This window comes from Phocoena phocoena, chromosome 13, assembly GCF_963924675.1.
Source record: "Phocoena phocoena chromosome 13, mPhoPho1.1, whole genome shotgun sequence".
NCBI lineage: Eukaryota > Metazoa > Chordata > Mammalia > Artiodactyla > Phocoenidae > Phocoena > Phocoena phocoena.
Window position 1 is genome coordinate 66,351,119 of NC_089231.1, and position 17,785 is coordinate 66,368,903.

The 17,785-nt window shown below is 48.1% G+C and overlaps 1 protein-coding gene across 8 annotated transcripts in view; it reads right to left on the reverse strand.

Moving 5' to 3' along the window:
- The window catches only part of DEPDC5 (DEP domain containing 5, GATOR1 subcomplex subunit), a 91,084-nt gene that overhangs the window by 39,889 nt on the left and 33,410 nt on the right, over positions 1-17,785 (reverse strand). For 3 of the 8 annotated variants that reach the window (XM_065890540.1, XM_065890539.1, XM_065890537.1), the window contains 6 exons: positions 15,747-15,950; positions 13,756-13,891; positions 12,670-12,767; positions 5,036-5,101; positions 1,496-1,679; positions 1,143-1,303 (listed from right to left, as the gene is read on the reverse strand). In XM_065890540.1, coding sequence (XP_065746612.1) covers positions 1,143-1,303; positions 1,496-1,679; positions 5,036-5,101; positions 12,670-12,767; positions 13,756-13,891; positions 15,747-15,950 — 849 coding nt within the window. Of the gene's footprint in view, positions 1-1,142; positions 1,304-1,495; positions 1,680-5,035; positions 5,123-12,669; positions 12,768-13,300; positions 13,307-13,755; positions 13,892-15,746; positions 15,951-17,785 lie in introns of all 8 variants that reach the window. The other 5 variants (XM_065890541.1, XM_065890538.1, XM_065890545.1 and 2 more) reach the window with 3 other exon arrangements.

Consider the following 17,785-nt stretch of genomic DNA (forward strand, 5'->3'; position numbering starts at 1 on the left):
GCTTTGTCGTGAACAACAGGGCCTGGACTGGAGGACTGCTAAGCTCCCATTAACAGGTCCACGCTTCTTTGATCCTCTAACCAGAGGAGATTTTTTTTTAATTTTTGGTTGCTTTGGGTCTTCATTGCTGCGCACGGGCTTTTCTCTAGTTGCGGTGTGCGAGCTTCTCATTGCAGTGGCTTCTCTTGTTGCGGAGCACAGGCTCTAGGCAAGTGGGCTTCAGTAGTTGCATCACGCAGGCTCAGTAGTTGCGGGTCCGGGCTCTAGAGCGCAGGCTCAGTAGCTGTGGCACATGGGCCTAGCTGCTCCGTGGCATGTGGGATCTTCCCGGACCAGGCTCGAACACGTGTCCCCTGCATTGGCAGGCAGATTCCTAACTACTGCGCCACCAGGGAAGTCCCCAGAGGAGCTTTAATGAAGCCAAAGATGGCCTGAGGTTTGGTGCTGGCTGGTTAGGGAGGAGGGGAGCTCATTAGCTACAAGGAGGAAGCAGGGGACTATCAGATGCTCAGTGATGGTTCCAGGAAGTGACCGCCGCTGTGTGGTTCCAGGCCCCTGCATGTAATTCTCGCTGCCTGATTTGTTTCAGAGGAGCCCTCCAGAGCCCAGCTCTCACTCAGCCGGTGCCACTGAGTCTCCACCGCCCACTAGCCTCTGCCACTCAGGGACAAACCATCCCGGCCTCAAGTCACTGAGCTGCAGTGACAAACAAGAGAACATGAATCCAGAATGGGAAAAAAACCCAAAAAACAACAAGTATAAACTTGAGATTCAGGTAACATGAGAAGACCTACTGTGTCAGGCACTGTGTAAGACATAAACCCAGGCTCCTGGGTCTGGAATATTCACCCTGTAGTTTGACAGTTCAGCCCCTGCTTGGCTGCCTGGGACCCCGAGGTACTGCTCAAGCCAGGCTGGAACTTCCTGAACTTGGTCATACCCTCTACCTTAAAAGGAGAGTTTTAAGATAACTCTGAACCCAGTGGAGAGTTTAATTCTCATGTAAAGTTAGATTTAGAGGGAAAAAAAATGTGTGTTGAAAAACAATGACTCCTAAATGTATGTATTCCCTACTATCTTGAGAACCTGCTTGCACAAACTTAGTAGAGAAGAGAAACTACAGTCCAAAGAGGACAGCTCACCACGGCCATAGAGCGGGCTGCTGCTCAGCGGGGGCGGGCCAGCGGGGCTGGGCTGCTGTGCCCTGGGCTGCACGATGATCTGGTAGCCCTGCATGAGCCGCTGGCAGACAAACTCCTCAAACACCTGCTGAGCCGTCATCTGCACACCTTCCTCGTCCCTCCTGAAAAGACAGACGGCTGTTCACAGGACATGCCTGGCCCAGGGCCATGTGACACTCATAGAGTCCCCTGGTCCTTGGCTTCATCCCCACAAGCCAGCCCTGATGACCCTTCCGTGGTGGTAAGTGAAACTAACGATTTGTAAACCAGTCTTGGGAGAAACAAAAGCTGTGCGCCTTTCCTCTGCCACCGACCTGTCGATGTCGGCCTCTGGGAGGAGATCGTAGCAGCCCTCTGTGTAGTCATTCTGCAGGCCCTGGCGGTCGGGGAAGTAGTCCGTGGTGAGGGGGAGGCACGCCGGAGTAGTGAGAGACTTCCAGTCCACGCCAACTGTGCAACAGAAGCCTGGCACTACAGGGGGAGCAGACAGCGTCAGAACTGCCTCGTGTGAACAGGGAGGAAGGTACGTGTAGTCACCAGGCAGGTGTAGGATGGCGGGGGGGGGGGGGGGGACGGGGGGGAGGGACGAAGGGAGGGGGAAGGAGAAAGTAGGTGGTGACAGGTGATAAAATTGCCAGGAAAGGGGTGGGGGGGGGAGAAAGAGAGAGAAACAGAGGCTGTTAGACAACGCAGTGCTTATCCAATCCCATCATGCAAATGGGATGCACAGCCGATACTTTTCATTTTCTGCTGATCATGAGCTACAGCCGCGATGCCAGTGAGGTTACTGCAGTGCAGGCCAGGCCAGGCAGTTACACATCGAAGCAAATCAACATTCCGAAACTGGAAGAGAGGCTCGAGCTGGAAGCCTCCCCTGGGCTGATGGAGAGGCTGGGTGGGGAGAGGAGGAGAGCGCAGCCGGATTTTGGAGCTGGATTTTGGAGCGAATAGCACACGGGAGCAGAATTCAGGAACACTTTCAGGATTGCAAAAATAAGTCACAGATCCAAAAGGGTAGGAAGAGGAATCAAGGAAGGATGTCCGGGAGTTACAAGGCCGGAACTTTAGGAGACAGAGTTTAACAATCTAGAAATGAAAGCTGCCATCAGCAGAGTGGGCCCGACCACATGGGTCTGTCCAAAACCTCCTGCTCTTTGGGTAAAGCAGGATTTCTCCACCTCGGGGCATGAAGGCTATTCTAGACCAGATAACTCTTTGTTGTGGGGGCTGTCCTGGGCATTGTAGGATGTGAGCAGCGTCCCTGGTCCCTACTCACTAGATGCCAGTGACATCTTCTGGTTGTGAAAACCAAAAACGTCTGTAGACATGACCAAAAGTGCCCTGAAGTGCAAAATATTCCCCGGTTGAGAATCAGAGTTAAAGTAATGGGGCGGTAATCTCTCTAAGTCATTTAAGTGAAAATTATTTGTCAAATCTCCATGCGAGGGAGCAATGAGCAACAGAAACACTCCACGCCTCTGCCTCTGCATTCCCAGTGAGACCCTCACGCACCTCACTTCTCGTGGTGCCCTGTGACTTACCGTGTGCTGTACCCCCTCACATCACCTCCTCCGAGCAGGTGTGGAGGCATCATCGGCCCCTTTAAACACCTGGCCGAGCCGAACCCACCAGAGGTCACAGGGCCAGAAGCCACTCTGCTCAGGGATCTTTCCTCCATACAGTGACCGACACACACCACCCAGGGCAATAGAGCCTCCCTGAGCCCAGAGTTAGGGACAAGAAGGGGATTGCACCCTGAGTCCCAGCAGGAAACATGCCCTGTGTGGCAGCCCTGCTTTGGGGAAGATGACTTGACCTGCAACAGGCCTAACTCCACGGTCTCCACTCCAGGTCCTGGGCTGACTTTTGGTTGGTTGGTTTGAATTTTATTTTATTGTGGTAAGAACACTTAGCGTGAGATCTACTATCTTAGCAAATTTTTAAGTGTAGTGGAGGGTAGGGTGAGGCGGGGTGGGATGAATTGGGAGAATGGGATTGACATATATACACTAATATGTATAAAACAGATAACTAATTAGAACCTGCTGTGTAATAAATAAATAAAAATAAATAAAATTTAAAAAAACAAACAACAAAATTTGTAAGTGTCCAATTCAGTATTGTTAACTGAGGACGGTGCCGAGCAGCAGGTCTCCAGAACTTACTCATCTCCCAGGAATGAAGCTTTACGCCCACCAATCAGCAACACCCCCCCCCCCCCACTGCCCACCTCCCCACAGGCCCCAGGCAATCACCACTCCACTCTCTGAGTCTATGCGTTTGACTCTATACAGGTCTTGTTAACTCCTTAATACTTCAAGAACTCAAAACACAGCCAAGGGGGAAGGTGGGAGGGAGAGGGATGGACTGGGAGTTTGGGGTTGGTAGATGCAAACTATTACATTTAGGACGGATAAACGACAAGGTCCTAATGTATAGCACAGGGAACTATACTCAGTCTCCTGTGATAAACCATAATGCAAAAGAATATGGAAAAAAAAAGCCTATATGTGTATAACCGAGTCACTTTGCTGTACAGCAGAGATTGGCACAATGTTGTAAATCAACTAGACTTCAATTAAAAAAAAATAATTTTTAAAAAACGACACAGCCCACGATAACCTAGTTAACACTCCAATTCCCCATAGGGCAGACGAGGGATGAATTTGTTCACATTTCTTGGTTAGAACCAGCAGCAGAAGGTGGGCACACAATACAGCCCCCGTGGGGAGGCCAGAAACAGAAGACACTCTATTACTTTGCCTTCTTACATCGTTCTGGCCGTCACCAGCTTTCTGACCCTCAAGATTATAAAAACCTTTTAGAAATGGTGTCTGCGGGCACACACTGAGATACGGAGAATTCAAACCCTGTGGTGAGAAAAGCTCCCAATTCTTAGCTTGATGATGTTCTTTTCATGGGTAAAAGGTCTGTGTGGCCTCTTTTCTACCTCCAGTATCTTCAGGCCCTGCAGAGGCCTCTGAGGAGGTCTCACCTCAGAATCATTCAGTTAACAGTAATAAACACAGATGACAAAATCCAGTGCTGGGGTTGTAGAGAAGAAACAGGCTCATCTATTCAGGGCTGGCAGCTTTCTAGAAAACAATCAATCTGCCAACTATTCTTTGGAATATATTCCGAGGATCTGAACCAAGAGAAAAAAACACACCCACTGCACCATGCATTATATGCTAAAAAACTTGAAATCACCCAAATGGCCACCATTAAGACATGATTATCCAAAGCACGATTTAATGATGTGTTTGATATTGCCATGAAAAATGACCAGTATGCCGGACCTGGAGAAGTAGTGAAATGATTGTTAAGTTCCTCAAAAGTGGGGATAAAAAGACTTGGTGATGTACATATACCCACTGGTCACAATGAAGTAAAGCAAAATCGACCAAGCAGCAGAAATTTTTTTTTCTGGTCTTTTGCTATTGTTGATATTTAGATGTTCAGCTATTTCAATAGACAAGGATGATCAAAGCAAATGCAACCCAGACAAACACTTCCAACTACAGGGATGTAAACAGTTTCGGGTCTTATTCCTCCCGACTTCTCCCCAGAGCCATCATTAAGCATTTGAGAGCCAAGGCCAGCTCTGGGAATTCTGCTACCCTTCCTGTGTGGCCCCGAATCACATTCCAGAACAGGTCATTTGGCCTCCCTGCCACTCATGTTCCATCGGAGAGGCTGCAGAGTTTCCCCTCTCCCCTCACCACCCAGAGACATGTGAACTTCCAGACCATTCTCTTCCCAAAGGGCTCCCTCTTGCTCCCCCAGTGCCTTGACCATCCACCCCCACGCCCCCACCTCCCTGCCACCTTCCCCCATCAGCAGGCCTCTCTTACTTGGGTCTGGAGAGGTAGAAACACTGTCCTCTAAAGAATCCTTATTCTGGGTCCTAGGATTCATACCTGTGGAAAGATGAAAAGAATCTGTGTCAGTGAGACTCATTCTGCAATAAAAGTTCTGACCAGTTATGGTTTTAAAAAAAAGCCCCAAACTGTAGCTAAAAATAAAAAACCAAGTACAAATTCTGTGTTGAGTATCTCCAACAGCACAAAAGAATCCATCAAAGAAAAATGAGCAATCTAAAGTTCGGGAAGGAGCCAGAACTTTACTCTGAGGTTATCAATACTGTTCGCCTAACGAGACCTTTAGGGTACATGCACAAAAGCAAACAGCAACCCACCACTTAGAATAAGAAATGGGACGGGGCTTCCCTGGTGGCGCAGTGGTTGAGAATCTGCCTGCCGACACAGGGGACACGGGTTCGTGCCCCGGTCCGGGAAGATCCCACATGCCGCGGAGCGGCTGGGCCTATGAGCCATGGCTGCTGAGCCTGCGCGTCTGGAGCCTGTGCTCCTCAACAGGAGAGGCCACAACAGTGAGAGGCCTGTGTACCGCAAAAAAAAAAAAAAAAAAAAAAAGAAAGAAAAACAGAAACGGGACGAATTTCAAAGTAATTTCAACTAATTAGAGCAAGCTTTAGCAAACACAAGATGACCTATTTAAATTTAGTCCACTTAACAGTCATCCTCCGAAATTTTCTTTCCTGAATCATGGCTCCCTGGAATATGACACAGGACATCAAAACTCACTACTGCAAGAGAAAAGCAATGATTTTGCCTGTAACTGGGCTGAAAGGAAAAACAGAGAGTCTTTGAAATGCAACTTATTGACTGAAAAGTAATAGAACTAATTTCAAAACACACATTTCAATATTTAAATGTCCCTTTCAGGGCTTCCCTGGTAGCGTAGCGGTTAAGAATCCGCCTGCCAGTGCAGGGGACACAGGTTCGAGCCCTGGTCCGGGAAAGTCCCACATGCCACGGAGCAACTAAGCCCGTGCACCACAATTACTGAGCCTGCGCTCTGGAGTCTGTGCTCCGCAACAAGAGAAGCCACCGCAATGAAGAGTAGCTCCCTCTCGCTGCAACTAGAGAAAGCCCGCCTGCAGCAACAAAGACCCAACGCAGCCAAAAATAAATAAAAATTAAAAAATTAAATGTCCCTTTCAAAACACATTTACTAGGGAATTCCCTGTCAGTCCAGGGGTGAGGACACCGCGTTTTCACTGCCAAGGGCAGGGGTTCAATCCCTGGTTGGGGAACTAAGATCCCGAAAGCCGCGCGTTTACATTTACTAGAAAATTAGGATAGGACTGGAAAGACCCTCACAAAACTGTCAACAGTGGCTATCTCCTAGAAGAAAGCTGGAGGAAGTGGTGGGAGGGAAAGGAGATCTTTGGCTTTTTACTGTAAATACTTTCGTGTCAGCTGAATCTTTTCTAACAAGAACAAATACTTACAAATCCCTTGTGAAATTTTTGAAAGGACAAGCTACGACCTGTGAGAAAGTATTTGCAAATCGCACCTCTGGCAGAGGACATGTATCCAGAACACATAAAGAACTCTAAAAACTCCAGAGCAGGAGAACAACCTGATGAGGAAATGGACAAAAGATATGGACACACATACAGAAGGCACGCGAAAAGATGCTCAATGTCATTAGTCATTAGAGAAATGGCAAATCAGAAGTTCGGTGGGATACCTCTGCACCCGGGTCTCTTGGGATGGCTAGAAGGACTGCTCAAGCCAAGTGCTGACCAGGATGTGCAGCAACAGAAACCCTTATCCACTGATTGTAGGAATACAAAATGGCACACCACTTTGGAAAACAGTATTGCAGTTTCTTTAAAGGTTAAACATATATTGACCATTTGACCCAGCAATCCCACTCCTAGGAATTCACCTAAGAGAAATGAAGGTTGATGCTTACACAAAAACCTGTTATGTAAGTTACGTAAGTGTGGCTTTATTCACAACCCAAATGTCTTCCACCTGGTGAAGGGATAAACTAATACATCTATACAATGGAATACGATACGGCAATAAAAAGTACTGAACAGGACTGGGGATGCCGGCAACAACTTGGATGAATCTCGAATTATGCTCAGTGAAAGAAGCCAGACTCAGAAGGCTTCAAGTTGTATGATTCCATGTGCAAGACTTGCTGGGAGAGACTAAAGGGACAGAGAACAGATCGGTGGTTGCCAGGGGAGGAGGGAGGGATTGAGTACAAAGAAGCAGCACAAAGAATCTGAGGGGTAATGGAAATGTTCTGTATCTTGATGTCTTTGTTGGTGCTTATGACTCTATGCATTTGTCAAAACTCATAGAACTGTACACTAAACAGAGTGAATTTTACTGTATGTAGATTTAAAAGTAAATAATTTTTTTTTTAATTCAGAAAGATGATGTCACTTGGCCAAAACAATTTTAGAACTTCTTTTTTGGAGCTGCCTTCAGTAGATTTTTAAAAATTACTAGCCATCATAATAAGAAGATACAATCTATTAAGTCAGAAAAATAACAGTGCTTCATTTTATTCAAACCCACACTGAGGCAAATGTGAGGTAGGTGTTATCCCTTTTCCACAGATAAAGAAACTGAGGCACAGAGAAGTTAAGTAATTAACTGAAGATCACACGGTAAGGAAGTGACACCTGCATTTAGACTCTTTCTGCGCAACTCTACAGATGCTTTATTTCCTGACTATCCAAATGGGGCACCAGTTTTCATCTACTGAAAATGTTATCTGTTCTCTGCCAACAGCCAAAAGCCATTTGTAGCTAAATTTTCTGAAAAAGCTAGCCTGACTGACAGCATCCATTTTCACACAAACACAAAGCATAACAAAGAAGAAGCAATGGGGTGGTTTTCCTTGTCTGGCCTGAGAACTGGTATGAAGGCAATTATAAAACCGGCATTCTCCAAGCGATGCGAGCAATAGGAGAATTACTAATACATCGCCTCATGGGTTTGGATTCTAAATTTCATCATCAGAGCACCTTTTTTTTTTTTAACCCAATCCAGACTTCGTCTACGAGAATTGAAATTCTTACCCTCATAAAGAAACAGTTCAACTTAAGAATTGTGTGAGCAATTGTTTGAGTTCAAAGAGGCAACCCATCAAAGGGTTCTCGGAGCACCTCTGGCTTCTAGGCCCAGAGCAGACCTGCCCATCTCTAAGGGATAAAGCACGCTCAGCCTTTTGTGCCTCCCCTGTCTTCCGTCCCCAAACACATTTTATTTGAAAGAAATGAAAAGAATTTAATGAAAAGAATTTGAAGAAATAAATATTTTAAAGGCTTCTTCGAAGCTACTTTCACAGTTTCCTTGCAGCTCAAGCCCAGCACACAGCCTCTCCCTGCAGCTCTGTCTCTGAGGCTCAGCTTTAGGCCCACAGACTCACCACTGGCATGTGAAGAACCCAACGACCTGGGAGGGCGGGGGAGGCGGGGGGAGACCTCCTGGGCAGGCGGCTCTGCTACAACCCAACATTTGGGAATGAACCTCACTCTCAAAGTTGAAAGCCAGACGCACCGCTCGGGGAGCCAATGCTCAGAAGAGTCAACTCAGCTCTGTCTCTTCTGACAGCTGTTCGGAGTCAAGCAGTGTGAATGTGTTCGCTGGTTGCTAACGTTTGGCCAAAAAAGGTAATCCATGTGGGGCCTTTGGGGCTGCTTCCAGGGGACACCTGTGCCTGGGGCGAGTCACTTCTTCTCTCTGGGCTACAGAGATGGTACTTCCCCACAAACACCCAGCCTGGCCTGGGTGAGTAGCTCTGTGCGCTCTGATTTACTTTGCCTGGTAGCTCTCGGCCCAAATCTGCTGCATGTACCTAAAACTCAACACAAACACCAAGTTGCAGATTCTGAGTCCCGACAGTAAAGAGAAAGAAAACTTGGCATCCACTGATTTTCTTTATCAAAATTCTCTAGCACAGTTACCCGCATCAGGGGGATGACACTAACAAGTCTTATAAACGGGTGCCCAGTTAAAGAAACAGAGGGATAAACGCTGCCTGCCCAGACCAACCAACCACCTGGTTCCTGCTGGGCAGCACAGGGCCAGGAGAGACACCCGCAGAGATGCCAGCCCTGTGAATCACAGCTCACCTATGAGTCAGGTCCAAATGCAGGCGAAATCGGAGTCATGCCTGCATGCCTGCACATGGTGCAAACCGCCAAGGCCAGGAGGCAGAGGTGGGTCACAGATGAGGTTTTCCCATTTCTCTTCCATTTTTTAATGAGGGAAATGTTCACTAGTTTTGTTTCGGCCCCCACTTTGTCCCCAGACAAGGACCCAATGTGATAATTTTGCCCTTAAGGAACCCGATCTACTTCTGGTCCTTCAACAACTCTGTGAGGCAGGCAGGCAGTCAGGTGAAGATCTTTATGTCCATTTCATGATCTAACTTCTATTTTCCAAGGGTCACTCTGAACCACTGTGCTGAAAATAAACTCTATGGAAGGGCAAAGGGAGGAGGCTGAGAGACCAGTCAGCAGGCCACTGCAACAATCCAGGTGAAAGATGAAGGCCTCTTGGGTTGGGCTATGAATGGTGGAAGTGATGAGACATGCTAAGATTCTGGATATACCTGAAGGTAGATCTGACAGTAACTGGTCATTGCACACGGTAATACAAATTAGAATGATTTTCCCTAATTTCTCTCTGTGGTTAGCTGACATAATTGATCAAGAAGTACAAGAGCGGGCTTCCCTGGTGGCGCAGTGGTTGAGAATCCACCTGCCAATGCAGGGGACACGGGTTCGAGCCCCGGTCTGGGAAGATCCCACATGCCACGGAGCAACTAAGCCCGTGCGCCACAACTACTGAGCCTGTGCTCTAGAGCCCACGCTCCTCAGCAAGAGAATCCACCGCAATGAGAAGCCTGCACACCACAACAAAGAGTAGCCCCCACTCGCCACAACTGGAGAAAGCCCGCGTGCAGCAACGAAGACCCAGCGCAGCCAAAGAAAAATAAACAAACGCAGAAACAAACAGTGGGCCCAGGATATGCCAAGTGTACAACTGCGTCTGGAGTTACGTGGAAATGTGCCTCACACCTCCTGGGAAGGCGCAGGGGGAAGCAAAACCACCAGGGAGGGCTCCAAGGAGGAGCTGTTGTTGGAGCTGATCCATAAAGACCAAGTGGATGTTTACAAGGCAGAATCAGGGGTTGAAGATAAAGGAAAAAGCATATTCTTTAGACGGACTAGTCTATGCACAGAAACATGAGGACAAAGATCTTCTGAGAAGGCACGACAACAGCTGGAATATAAACTGTGTTCATCTAATAAGAATAATGACAACAACAGCTCTCGTTTGCTGAGTGCTCACCACGCGTGCCAGGCACTGTCCTTAGTGCTTTGCGTGGATTATTATCACACTTAATACTCAACCCTCCTCACAGATGAAGAAACCGAGGTACAGAGCAGTTAAGTACCTGGCCCAAGGGCCTCGCTGCTCTTTAGAGGTGGAGTCAGGACTCACGTCCTAAGATTCCAGAGCCTGTGTTCTTCCCACATGCAGGGCTACGTGGGAGTAGAGGCAGGTGAAGGTGTAAAGGCAGGTGGGGCCCAGGTGACGACAGGCATTACAAGCTGTGAAGAACCAATAAACGGTTCATATGTGGGACAGAGAGGGTGATCAGACCAGACCTGCATTTGGAAATGGCTCATTGGTGACAGTACAGGAGATGGATCGGAGGGGACACGAACAGAGCAGGAGGATGATTTGAAGGCTACGGTGACAATCGTGGCCAGAAATGACATGGGTCTGAAACAAAGCAACGGTGGTGAGAATGGATAATGTGGCCCAGAGTCAGAAAAGGAGGGGCAGGTGGGCAGGCGGGGGGACAGCAAGACGCGAGCTCAGCTGCCGGTAATTAAGGATGAGGTAGCCGGGGGTCATCCAGGTGGGGAGGCCCGTCAGGTAGATGGATCTATGACTCAGGAGCCCAACAGCGAGAAGGTGAACCCGAGGTGCAGGGGGCAGCAACCGCTTTCCCAATGCATGTGCACCAGGGAACTCTTAGCTCAGAGGCCTCTAGGATGGTGTCATTTGAGGATCTTCCACACCAATCGCTGAATAAGGATTCTTTGCAACTTCCTGCTTTTCCCCAGACTAGATTGTAAAGTTCCAAGACTCGTCTTCTGAGGAATCATCTGGTCTACGTGAGCTACCCACCCCAGGCCCGGAAGCACTCCACGACCACTGTGGGCAAATCCTGGTGCTGTTACCACCTGAGCCCATGGTTCCCCAGCTTCAGGTCACCAGGAAACTCGCTCAAAGTGTGGTCCCATGAGCCCCAGAGCAGCCCTGCTTGGTACAACCTGACCCCAAACAGCCAGGAAGGTCAAACACTGGGTTCCTATAAAATGGCTCCTTCTTTTAGCAAAACAATAGAAATGTTCCCTTTAGCATATTCTGAAGGTGCCTTAAAAGAGTCTGGTAGACAAGTAACATTTTTAGCCCCCTGAGTACAGGGATAAAAAGTATCTTACTCATCCCCCAATTTTTATTCAATTTGTTTTCTCATTCAAAATAATGACAGAAAAGATGCACTAGAAATAGGAAGGAAATAAGTATAATCCTTTAGTAATTCTCTCACTGCCAGTCCAGTTTCCGAGGCTTAGCTATAGGCCTCTAGAAACGTCGCTGGCTGAATTCACCCGTGAATGGAGGAAAACTTCATTCACCAACTTAATACAACTTCACTTTCATTACGCCTTCCTTAAGCCAAGTTCCACAAATGCAAGTTAACTGATAGAAAACTAAGACACAAAGTAGCAGCACCATTTTTTCTTTCCGTTTTAATGTTTTTCATATTCATTTTGTACAATTATCTGTCCTTTGAGGCTTTCCAAAATCTGCCCCCCACCCATCCAAATTCATGTTCCCCTACCCCGGTAAAGGCTCTCTGAATACTGCTGCTGAAATCAGAAACAGCAGGACACCTGGCTACTGGCCTGAGAGATCAGTGTAACATCTCCACATCTCTGGGTGTTATGTTGCCGTATATGTAAAATATACTTAATAACCTACTCCCTACTGGGATGATCGCATAAGAGAACAGATATACAAGTGCTTCCAAAAAGCATAAACCCTGTATTAATACAAGTTCCTACTCTCCCTCCACTTAGAATCCCTCACCTTCTCACTCTCCTCCTGACCAAATCCTACCCCTTCGCGTCTGAGATGCGTGCCCACTTCTGTAAGCAACAACGTCACCCTTCCCTTCTCTGAACTCGTAGCTGGAACCACACTGCTCCCTCTGGGTCTCTCCTGATTGTTTTTATGGGGGTGGGTTTGCCCACACACACACACATAATTTAAAGCTCTCAGGCCTGGTGTTGCCCACTACAGTGATCTCATAAGCAGCCCTCAATCATGACTCACTGACAGTCCAATGATAAATGTGTTCTTGACCAACACGTTCTCTGCTAAAAATGTAAAGTGCAGCCCATTTATAATTCCGTGCATTATACAGCACTGCTTCTAAATAGGTCACCCGAAATTGTGGCTGAAATGATCCGGAAATAGACATGGTCCTGCTTTTCTGATTCCCACCTTGCTTCTAGGTGTAGGCCTGCTCTGAGCATCCCCACTCTGTTACCTCTTGGGTTGCTTACCTGCACCACTGCTACTGAGCAGGCTGACAGAAAGCTCTTCTGTTCCAGTGAAGTTCAAGAAGGATGTGCCATCGCCAGGCTGGTGGGAAGTGCTGTGCCTGCAGAGAACAAAGCCCAGCCGCCTGGCTTAATGCGGATCATCACCTCTTTTATCCTGCTCACCCTGTCTCCAGGGGGTTTTCATCAAAACCAGGCCTGAACATTTGGCCACAAAGGCTGGCAAACACTAAGACCCATACCATGGCCGCCAGGCTGCGGGGCTTGGAGTGTGTGCCAGCTCTGGCCTCCTGCCCTGGCACCCCAGCTGCTTCCCCACTGCCACGTCAGACGCCTGCCCCCTCTGTCCTAAGCCTCCCCTTGCTGATACCCACAGGACAATGTGAGGTGCTTGAATAGAGGTACCAAGTTAACCTGGGAAAGAGGTTATGCCCTGCCTGTATCCCTCATCCATCCCATGGGATGTTGGGATGACGGAAAAGGGATCAAAGATTGCTCTTTGCAAAGGTAACAGATCACAGCAACAGCGGGTAGTGTAGCATGGACTCGAGCATGTCAAGGCTTAAATGACTCTTCCTAGGCTGACTCTCCTCGGATGCCTTGTAACACATTCAGGATCCTGGTTTGAAAAGACTTGTTTCTATAAACACAGGCCTTGGTTTCCATTGCTTTTAGCATCAACTTCTTCTAAACCCAACAGTGGAATTCCTCAATGACCAAAATGACAAAAGTCATAGACTGACTGCCCAAAACACACAGCGGGAACCACCTGCCTTGGAACTTGTTTTCTCCCATGACTGAGGATTAGGAGAAACTCATGTTTGAGGTTGACAAAGCGTGTTTTGACTTAAAGGAGAAGCTAAAGCAGGGCCTGGGGAACATCTCTGGCAAAAGCATCTCAGGCTATTTGCTGTGCACTGGCCCGGCGGCAGGGACGACGCTGACAGAGGAAAGGCCCGCACGCGTGCACACGGTGTCTCCGAGTCTCACGGACGAGATGTTTCGCGGGCAGTCTATTCTGCTGTTGCCCTGGGTGCCCGAGCGCGTTCTCGCAGTACCTCCCACCCAGTACCCCGTGCCCGGCCTCACCTTCCAGTGGCTTCATGGTATGCCAACTCCAGCAGCTCTGCAGAGGAGTGGGTCGGGTCCCTCTGCCCGCTGCCCTGCAGCTCTGCCATGTTCTGTCGGGTCTGGTGATGGATCTGGATGGCCTCTCCAGATGGTCCTGCCCAGACAAAGATCCACTGAGCATCATTCCCCCGACAGCCAGTGCTGTGTACCTCACCTCAACCTTCCTTCCTTCCCGCTGCTGGGACGCGGGTGATTGAAAGGTGACCACACCACAGAGGCGTGTCCTGTCTGTGACCCTCTGGCTCCCAGATGGGACATCGCCTCTTCCAAGCAAGGCTCATCCTCCTGTGAGGCCTCAGTCTAAAAATATTTGGGGGTCCTCTGTCTCGCACATGTCAACTGAGACACAGTAAAGAAAGATAACAGTATGGGAGACAAGGGTCCCTCCCAGGACGGTCAACGTGGGCGAAACGAGAAGGGACACACGAGAGAAACACCGATGACTCTGTTAGTACCTGAGATGATAACAGCTCCTACTTCAAGAGCAGAGGACGCACAAGGGCAAAACGGACATCGAGTAGGAGATAAGTGAGAATTAGTCGCATCTACGGAAACATGCTTCCTGGAGAATGATAGGTTTCAGAGCTGAGTGTCCAACCAGGTTAGCGGGGATTGAAGGAGAGGGTATTGGGCAAACCCCAAACGTGGAAGAGGCAAAACACAAGCTGGAGGCCACAAACTCGCTTGGGAAAGAGAAAAACCTCTGAGGATGGGGGTGAGGAGGCGGGAGGTTGGGCAGCCTGGCAGAGGAGGGCCTCGGCTCTTAGAGGGCCAGGTGGGCAGAGTATTTAGTAAATACATTTAGCTTTAGAAAAGCGTGTGTGATGGGGGGTGGGGGGAAGCACAGAAGCAGGAAGAGCTGACGGTCATGGAAGAAACATCAATAGTTCTCGTAAGAGAACCTGAAGGGAGCCAGTGGGGATGATGATGGGGAGGAAGGGACACCAGAAAGAAACAGGTAAGGTGACAGATTAGGATAGAGATAAGAGGGGCAAAAAGGGGGCTGGGAATGACCCCCAATTACAGCCAAAAGAACCAGATTCATTGCTCACTTATTTAACTTGTAACTCCGAAAGCAAGTACCAAAGAAAATAACTAGACACTTGCAAGCATTCAGCAGGATGGCTTCATGAAAACACCCAGGAGGTTAATGTACCTGTTCCTCCCCAGCCCAGTAACAGCCCATCAAGCTGAAGTTTAATTTTAGCCACAGCTTTATAAAACCTTACTGTCATCTTCTTTAGGACAGAACACAGATCAAAAAGGATGAGCTAGGAAAAACAGTGAATTTGAAATAAAAAAATTTATTTTTTAGTTTTGATTGGTTTTGAACCTTATTTAAATGGTATCATACAGAAAGTACACTTTTATGGCAGGCTTCTTTCATTATGTTTGTAAATTTAAACATGGTTTGGAATATGGCTGTAGTTTGTTTTTATTTCAGCTTCCCATTATAAAAAATAGAACTCGTTTATTTTAAGCTTTTTTCCCCCAATTTATTTAAACTAAAAAAAAGAAAAAGAAGAAAAAGAAATTGTTCACCCATTTCTCAAAAAAAAAAAATTTTTTTTTCCTGCTGTCAGAGACCCTGAGAGGAAACAAAGTAACATAACTCCGTGTAACAAAGACTGTAACACTGACATCCAGAGAGTAAGGAAAGGAAGGAGTGAACAAGAAGAGGGACATTCGTCTCAGGAAAGAAAGCAGGTGGCAAAGCACAGTCCCTGTCAAACAGAAAAAGGAGCCCTTGGGTCTACACAGCTGGCTAGCTACAAAGTCCTCAAGGATCCTCACAAGAGCCCCAGGACAGACAAAGTGGGCATGGCCACCCCATCTTCCAGGTGGGGCACCACAGGTGCAGAGAAAATGACACCCTTGACCAAGGCCACTCAGGGGACGCCAGGACTAGGAGTTCCCAGTCAGGGCTCTTTCCCGAGCGCCCAACTTACCCACAGGAAAAGTGTGCATCCAGCGCCTCCTGTTGGACGTAAGCTTCATGGGCATCCGCGAGGGTGCAAAGGGGTTGATCAGTGCCCGCTGGGGCATGTATCCCCCAGGTCGAAAGTGCAGCATGGACTCTGCGCTGCCCACGTGGAACCTCCCCGGTGCACTGGAGTCCCGCTGTGGTGGCTCCATCATGTTCTCCAGGACATCTGCCGGTTACCGTGGGGTGGGGGAGGCACAGAGAGAAAGCACAGGGTCACGGTGAAAGCAGAACTAGGAGGACGATCTGCGGAGGCTGACAAGGACCTTGGAGAGCGTACATGTTAGGGAACGAGGGAAATGAGTGAAATCGCCAAACTATAAAGGAATGAAATATTGGGTTTACTTTTTAAATACCTGGGAGAAGGGGGTTCTGGTTCCTAAATTACTGGCCCAGTGAAGCCACACCCAAACCTGATGGGGAGGACCACACACTGCCTGGAGACCTTAGATGTTGAGCTGGATGCAATGACTCAATAGTGGGTCTTGAGTTGTCTCCCTTTGGGGAATGGGGCGGGTGCATTCGGCATGTGGGAGGAACAATACATGTAGATATTTGGTGACCAGAAGGGCAGACCCTAGCAGAGATAGCCAATGTGTTCACTAGACCTGTTTGATTTTCCTCTGAGACACACAAGGAGACTGTAGTTTCCAGTCCCTTTGCGCTGGGGCCAAATAATTGAGTTCCAGCCAAGAGAACACAGGCAGAAGTGACATGCTCTACCCGAAGGCCTGGACCACAAACCTCTCCACGCATGATCTCCATTCTCCTCTGCCCTGCTGTGGAAACTTTGGAGACCAGTGTTGATGACCATGGCATCCCGGGATGGAAGGACCATGGGGCCCTGAGTGACTGGGTGGATCAGAAACCCCTCCCATTAATGCAGTGGCCTGGAACATGAGTAAGCAATCAAACATTACTGTGTTAAAAAATCTAAATTCTTGGGAGAAAAGAATGAAGAAATGGATGCATCCAGCCTTGACCAGGTAAGGAGACGGCATGATATTTAGGCTCAACCTGTCCCATTCAATGGCAGACAGGTCCCTAACCTGAGTAGATCAAAGAGCTGAAACCTACAACCAACTCTGTTGGTGAGCATCCCATGTTTACTAAGCAAACACCCAGGTTAGAAAGTGGGTCCAGCAGATACAAATTCCATGGCATCAAGGAATGTCTTGTCCACCATTATCTACCCAATTCCTACCAAAGAACATGGTACATAGTAATATTTAATTCCTCAAGCCATTGTGCATGCAAGAAGAGAACATTCAGTTCTCCATGAAAACTGCATTTTTCACTGTAAACTAATGAAATTGATGGTCCAATTTATCAAATTAGAAAGAATACAGTCTAGCTAGTTATCATGGAAATAAAAGGAGAGAACTCAACTTTAAAAAAGGTGAGTACACACTTTGAAAAGGGTAAGAAATAGGACTAAGGGCTAAAATGGGTCAAAAATATGGGTAGAGGAAAGGGGAAATGTTTCCTATGCTACACTGGGTAGGTGGATGGGTGAGAAGCCCTAAATATAACAGAGAAACTGGAAACAAAGGCCATGTGGATGGCATTGCCTGACATCGTTCCAGTGAATTGCTTTTTGGCTTTTCCAATAAACTCTCACATATCATTAAGGATGTTGAAATCAATTCTACCATTCAGATAATTTTTAGGAAAACTTGTTTTCAGGGGCTTCGCTGGTGGCGCAGTGGTTGAGAGCCCGCCTGCCGACGCAGGGGACACGGGTTCGTGCCCCGGTCCGGGAAGATCCCACATACCGCGGAGCGGCTGGGCCAGTAAGCCATGGCCACTGAGCCTGCGCATCTGGAGCCTGTGCTCCGCAGCGGGAGAGGCCACAGCAGTGAGGGGCCCTTGTACCGCAAAAAAAGAAATACTTGTTTTCAAAGCTACTTGGATTGGGACTTCCCTGGTGGCGCAGTGGTTAAGAATCCGCCTGCCAATGCAGGGGACACGGGTTTGAACCCTGGTCCGGGAAGATCCCACATG